Source organism: Lepisosteus oculatus, chromosome 25 (assembly GCF_040954835.1).
Source record: "Lepisosteus oculatus isolate fLepOcu1 chromosome 25, fLepOcu1.hap2, whole genome shotgun sequence".
Taxonomy (NCBI): domain Eukaryota; kingdom Metazoa; phylum Chordata; class Actinopteri; order Semionotiformes; family Lepisosteidae; genus Lepisosteus; species Lepisosteus oculatus.
This window is the reverse complement of record NC_090720.1, coordinates 12177910-12185174: the sequence shown is the minus strand read 5'-3', so window position 1 is coordinate 12185174 and position 7265 is coordinate 12177910. Positions and strand designations below refer to the sequence as shown.

The 7265-nt window shown below is 37.2% G+C and overlaps 1 protein-coding gene across 1 annotated transcript; it reads right to left on the bottom strand.

Annotated features, from left to right (window-relative positions):
- Window positions 1-518: 518 nt before the first annotated feature.
- Window positions 519-6944, bottom strand: LOC138225084 (uncharacterized). The gene is made up of 5 exons (XM_069183928.1): window positions 6838-6944; window positions 4654-4733; window positions 3237-4089; window positions 1641-1821; window positions 519-1201 (listed from the first exon to the last, which is right to left on the bottom strand). The coding sequence occupies exons 2-5, from the start codon at window positions 4694-4696 to the stop codon at window positions 998-1000; spliced, it is 1281 nt and encodes a 426-aa protein (XP_069040029.1). The 5' UTR covers window positions 4697-4733; window positions 6838-6944; the 3' UTR covers window positions 519-997.
- Between the last annotated feature and the right edge of the window lie 321 nt (window positions 6945-7265).

Genomic DNA, 7265 nt, shown 5'->3' with positions numbered 1-7265 from the left:
CCGGATTATACCGTCTTGCATAGAGTCTTTAACTACATTTCACGGTATTTCCCGTGACAGAGATTTAACTATTAGGTCGAGTAATGAAAGTTAAGATAACTTTGCCCACTTGGCTCAGGGTTAACCTCCTGACATAGGAGGAGGAGGCTAGAGTCCTTCTGGGAGGCCATGCAGAGAGAACACTGACCAAGGGGTAGCTGCAGAGGTGGAGATGGGGTGGAAGAGGGATGCGAAAGACAAATGTAAGGGACAGAGGGAGATAATGTACAGTATCTATGATGGTTGAGTGAGAAAGTGATGTCCTGATTAATTACAAATTACAGACAGCTGAGCTTTCATCATAAACTCCTTTAAAAAAGTTGAATTCACGTTTAAGCCTTCAAGAACCAGGGCTTGGTTTATTAAATGCCAATCTTTAGAAAGAGGTAACCCAGAAAACTAACTGCACTCGGGCTCTGCAGGACCGGAATTGGACACTGGTAGTCAACAAGACAAAAGAGAGACAAGCAGAAAACATACACCCTTCAAATATTTTATTGACGCACTTCTCATTTTAAATTATTTAGTATTACAAAAATATTAAATATGTTCCAGGCACCAAAATGATTATTGAAATGAAATTTAATATTATCATAATTTAATGAAATTATTGCATAATCATTTTTTAATTATTACAAAAATTAAGGAAAAAACCCAAGTACCGTATAGTGAAGATGATTAAATGCAATAGCTCTGAACAATCCAACACAAATGGCTTGGCATACAATAAGTTCTAATTATCATATCAAATTGTAGTTTAAAAGAGAAATTTATTCAAACAAATTCCTTGATCAGAGAGAAATTAAGCAAATTAGTATACTTATGCTGTTGAAGGAAATACCCATTTTACTAGATAACAGCAAAAGCTAAATAGCTTTGAATGTTAAATTACTGGCATTTTCATATATATATACTCTGTAAGGTAAAGTATCTGCATGCATGTATCTACTAAACTGTTTTAGTTAACAATAGGCTCTTCCTTTATTGCCACTTTCGAAACTGAAGCTCCAGTCCATGTCCCAGTGATAGTGGTCTGGTGTCCGAAGACAGTGAGCACCTTCGCTGTGTAAGGAACATCAATGATCCCCTTCTGGACTACAGCCTTGAATCTCACAGCCTCCCCAGGGGGCACTGTAGCATTCAGGCTGGATGTATTAACAATCTGCAATGAAAGAAGCAAAAGCCATTGGCTGGGGTCTCTGCTTTCAGAAAACAGTGGACAAATACAGCATTCAAAACCAGTAAGCTAAAGCAGTTCACTGGTTATGGCAATAAAAAAAACAAAGGAAGAGGTAAAGGTTTATTCCACGCTGAAAGGGAAAGAAAAGAGACCGTGTTTCATCTGTAGAGCCTTTTTCAGATGTGCTTGAACTTAATAAAAAAACAAGGCAATTTAAGGAGTTAAGTTGTAGTTAAAATGTGCATAACAACAGTGTTCTAGTATCAAAGTCACCATGTTAGTCAAGTGCCCTGTTTTCTTCTTCCATTCCACATATACAAAACAGCGATGTCTTGCTCAATTTCTTTGAGTAACAGCCCAGGGGGCTTAAAGGCACCATTCATCTTCAATAGCTTAATCCAGTACTGGGAACATACTGTACCTCTTTCCTTTCTGTCTCTGTAAAACTCCAGTTGTGAGTAGTACTGGCATTAATAGAGACTGTGGTTTCATTTGCAGCCAACAATGGGATTCCAGCTTGAAAGGTTGTTGATGCTCCAACTGCCAGAGTAAATTCATGAGAATGGGTGAAAGAGCTTTCCAAGGAAATAGTTTCAGAAAACCTGAAAAAAAATCACATTCTATTTTAGAACTTCTTGTTTCAAAGCTGCAGACTGTATCAACCTGGCTGCACCACACTGGGAGAAGGAGGACTTGTGCAAGTACTTGCCTGACAAACCAGCCGGGTGAATTTCATGAACTTCAGAGATAGTGAAGATGGCAAGACAGGGTTTTTTCATGTTGTTACTGCTTGCTCAAATTGTGGCTGACTAAAGCCTACCCAAACCTGCTGACACTCTCCAGGTGTGGAACCTCCCAGACACAGACAGCTGATGGTGCATCTGCAATTTCCCTCACGGGATCAATAAAGTATCTATCTATCTAAGTAAAGCCATTGACCATGAGAAGAACATGCAAAATCCTCACGGAGGAGGACTGGACTAGAGTCAAACTCAGGATTCAACAGTTTCGAAGTAGTTTCTTTGCAAGTTTTTGGCTGTTCTTTTGCAATGTTAGTAATTTTTGTATCTTCTGCTGGTGTTCCTTCATCTTTTCTGTCACATATTCTAATTCTCCTCAAGCCCGAAAATACCCTCATGACATCATCATTAAATTCAGCATATATAGAGTGGACAGGAAGGTAAGTTGGTAGTTTTTCAAATGTATTGCAGTACATTGATGATGATGAAGATAATAATTACAAGTAACAAGGACTCCCCTCCACTACCATCAATGAGTAGCTCTGCCAGAGTGCACCAATACACTCATCACACAGCAGCTCTCAATGGGGAGGAGAACAGAGAGTTGAAGCCAATTCATAGATGGAGATTACTGGGAGACCATGATTGTTAAATTCCAATCTAAAATTTGTCCAGGACACCATGGTAACACCCCTACACTTTTTGAGAATCACCCTGTTATTTGTAATGACCACAGAGAGTCAGGGCATCGGTTTTATGTCTCATCCGTCTCACATTATAATGTCCCCGTCACTATACTGGGGCATTAGGACCCACCCAGACTGCAGGGTGGGCACCCCCCACTGGTCCCACTAACACCTCTTCCTGCAGCATTCTTAGCTTTCTCTGGAGGTCTCCCATACAGGCTCACACCTGCCAGTTGTGTTGCAGTGTGGTGATTCTTCTTAACCACTTCTATAACATTTTTAAAATTGTTTAAAGTCAAATTGAGAGTCAAGTGATTTACTGACAGGTTATAGTTGAACATATATGTAGAAATGAATCTAAAGGTAGATTTTTCATTTAATAATATCTCAAAATAAATTTTCAGACATCATTAAATTCAAATTTTGTTACCCTTAAACATCTTTGTGTTAAATTTGCCAAATGATTACCAGCAGTCCTACAATTTAAGTTTTAGATCTATTGGCAGTGTATTTTGTGTGTAATTTTTGTAAATATTGTGTATTTTGTGATATACAGAAAAATGAAAATACAACTTAGAATGCAGCACTTACTGGAAAGTTGCAGTGTAAGGAACAGAGCCGGTAGAGTTGTCACAGTCATGTTGCCCAACTATCAGAGGCTCTTTTGAAAGAATCTTTGCATCTTTAACAGAAAAATCCAAACTTAAAATTTGACTTATGGTTTTATCTTGCGTGAGGGCAAGGATTGGGAATTGATTGTAGCCAGATCCAAGATTCTGTGCTCTTCCAATCCAGTTATCACTGGCAATCCTGGGTGGTGGGGCAGTGTAGATCTTCCCTCCATTCTTGGAGACACACCACAGATTGCCATCAGGAGAGAAGGCCATGAAATGGGTAAGTTCTGTCCAGCCTCCAGTTCCAATAATCTCACTGTTTTTACTCCAGATGTAGTTCATATCATTCGGAGGGCTTCCTTTAAGCAGATTCCCTTCTGTGGTCACAGTGTACAGGATACCCGCAGGGTCAAAGAACAGAGAAGGGAAGCACCATCCTCCAGTTCCTATCTTCGTAGCAACCCTGTACATCCAGGACACGTACTCATTCTCAGGAGGGGGACCCCTGTAAAGTTCACCACTCTTCATGACAACATAGAGTGTGCCGTTTGGATGGAAGAAGAGGGAATGAACTTGATCCCACCCAGACCTTCCTACACACCGAGCTTTCTGCTTCAGCCAGTTCTCATCTGGATTCGCTGGAGGAGACCCAGAATACAGCTGTGCATTACAGACTGCAAACATTGTTCCTTGAGGGCTGAAGGCGACGTGAGAGATGCCTTGCAGATTTCCCACATATTTCGAATATTCACTAAAGTTGTCATTGTAATTATTTGGGGGCAGTCCAATCTTGATACTCCCTGATCTTTCCATGGCAAACAGCACCATACCTTTCCCAAAAAAAAATATATAATCAAATAGTGAACAAAATAACCAATTTCACCAACTTCAAATATCCTAATCTTTAAAAGACCATTATATAATAGTAATACATTTAATATAAAATCTAACTAATGAAAACAAAGCAATAAGAAAAAAGGACAGATTGTAATGGTTTATTAGGATTTGGTGTCCTCCCAAAGTGGGAAAATAATTAATCAAAAAATTCAGTGAGAAACTTGAAATTGTTTTACATACAGTATTTATTATTCTAAGTGAACTGTTTAGAATCTAAATATTATCTGGCTGTAGAGCTCTTTCAGTTTTTTTCTTTTATATGACATGTTAAAAAATTCTGGAGCTTTGAAACCTTCAATCTTGACATTATAGAGTAATTCGTGTAGATCAGATTCAAGATTAATTTCTGAGTCATTGATATCGGAGTCTCAGCCTTTGAGCTCACTGTCATGTGAGTTGATGGTGCCCTGAGTGCCCATTTTATCCCTTCAGACAGCTCCTGTAGATTTGCAAATACAGTTTATCTGTGAAACAATGTCAGTTCTCTACATACTCACACATATTGTCTGCTGCTCCTGAAGTCTTAACCTGGTCAGACATGGTCTCTTTCTGAAGATGAGGTCAACTTTCTGTATGTCTGCAAAACAGAATTCCATACACAAAATAACATTATTTTTCACATAACTTACAAGTAGGTACTTACTACTTAGAAGTTTCCTAATATTCTAATAATGCATGTTACATCTACAGTACCACAAATATACAGTATGTCAAACTACCAACTGCATTCTGTGTTAATTTTCCCCTTGAGACTTTTATTCTGATACATCAAGCGGGTTGTGTCAGAGGCAATTAATAATGAATTTCTTAATTTTTGTTTGTTATGCTAGTGTGGATTGAAGCTATATTTGTAGGAAGAAATGAGCAAAATTAATCATATATAGATAAGTTCTTAAGACAGCAGTGAGGTGAAGACAAGTACACTGTGAGAAACTATACATAAACAATACACAGTTCACTCCTTCCTAATTTACAACTGCTATAGTATTACCAAGGGGTGTATCCAGTTATAAAAAATCTTTTCTAGATTTTCAATTATAATTACTTTTCTGTTTGAGCATTTACATTGCACTTGGAGGTTGTAACTTACAATATGTAAATGAACATTAAATACATTTTAATTAAATGTGTCTTGATTTCAAGCTATTAGGTCACAAAATGTCTTAGTTTGGAAACATTGTGTAACTGTATGTAAAATTCCTATTAGCACTGTATGTGTTGTGTACTGTATGTCCATATAATGTGACTTGATTATCAAACATGGCTTTGCCTGTATGTTTTTTCCAGATATCTATTTTAATAACCACAAAAGACAATGTTCAGAATCCAACATTTTTTAGATTTTCACATAATCTGTTGCAGGACTACATTACTCCCTGGAATTGCCAGGTGGCACAGTGAATCTATCTTAATGTGGCTTTTGCACAAATCCTATTTTAATCATAACAAGTAAATGTTTATTAACCCATTAGTGCTTTCCTGCACTAATCATACTGTACAGTAACACTAACTGACATTTTTCATTTTTTAATTAAATGCAGTAACAGAATTATTCGTAATGAAATATAAATTAATAGTAATTAGAGAACAGACAATTTATTGTTAGAATTGTACATAGTGGCTTTATATACTAATTGAAACAATAAGAAAATATATCTTATTTAAAACAAAAAAGAGGTTTTAAGTGATTTGAATGACTTTCAAAGAATGACTTACAGTACAGTATGTCACTCTAATTGACTAGTGTTACTTTTTCCATTTTCTACAAAAGGTTCAATGAAGCTACAAGCTTTTCATTATCCATTACAGCAATAAGACACCAAGTGTTCATGGAAAACATTATAACTTTATATTATTTTATAATGATAATAAACATTAGGTAGTTCAAACGAGCATGCCAGAATGTTTCCAAAATAACCATAGCAAGTGACAAAGTTAAAGACTCTGATGCAGAAAACGTTTATGAAAAAGATGGAATACTGCTTAAAGTTTTATAAAGCAAATTAATAATTAAATATACAGCATATTATCCACCCATCCATTTTCTAACTGTCACGGAATCTGGGGTATAGCTGTGGAGAGAGACCGGCAAGAAAGGAGGACCCTATGTGTAGCGGCAGGAACAGAGCAAATAAGGGGGTTTGCTCCGGGCTCAAGGTATCGGGCGAAGTCGGAACGAGACATAAGACCTCAGGTAGCGGATGTGGGGCGACGTGGTGAGGCGAGCCTCTCTACAACCAATCCCAATACCGAGCGAGAGGAAAGTGAGACCCGGAAATATATAGCCCCAGACAACAAGACAAACCAGAAGAGCAAGTAAAGCACAGAGAAACAAGGAACAGGACAGATACATGTACAGTTATGTGATTATTATTTAGTCAAGCAAGATGCAGTAGGACCATACATAGGATTGGTAACAGTAATGTACAACGCTTGCCCTTGGGAATATTATGGTGTACAGCAGTATCAGACATTTACTAAAGTAAATGTACTGTGGGATAGTAATGATTCCCAGAAACATTGCCATGGTATTTTCTTGATATTCTTATGATATAGTATAGTAAAACATTCTGAAGGCAAATCACATCACTTACGGTGGTTATACAATTGTAAATTGGAGAAAATACTGTAAAACACTGTAATGATGACCTGTAACACATCAGCTATGAAATGAAACTTACCTTGGTTACACTCTGAAGAAAGCAGCTTTTGAATCACACTTGGTCCAGCAGGTACTGTATGAGTATCAAGGTAACGATTTCTTCAGTGCTTCCTCTCTGACTGTAAATGCCTGTCCTCAGCTTCATATTTATACATACAGTATAAAACTAAAAACACCTTAAAACGTTTTGGATTGGATATTATCCTTCAACACTCCCCTTTCACATGCAGATATCAGTTTTTTCTTGAAAACACATCAAAGACACATTTGCAGACAGAACAAGTTCTGTATGTACAGTATATCGAAACTGTTTGCATTTTTTAATATTCCTGCTTTTATGTAACTGAAATTCATTTGTTTCCCCAAAATTTGATTTCCAAATTAAAACAGAAGTATTTCTTGAACTGCAGCAAAGATTGCGAAATGACTTATGTGACTGCAGTTTCA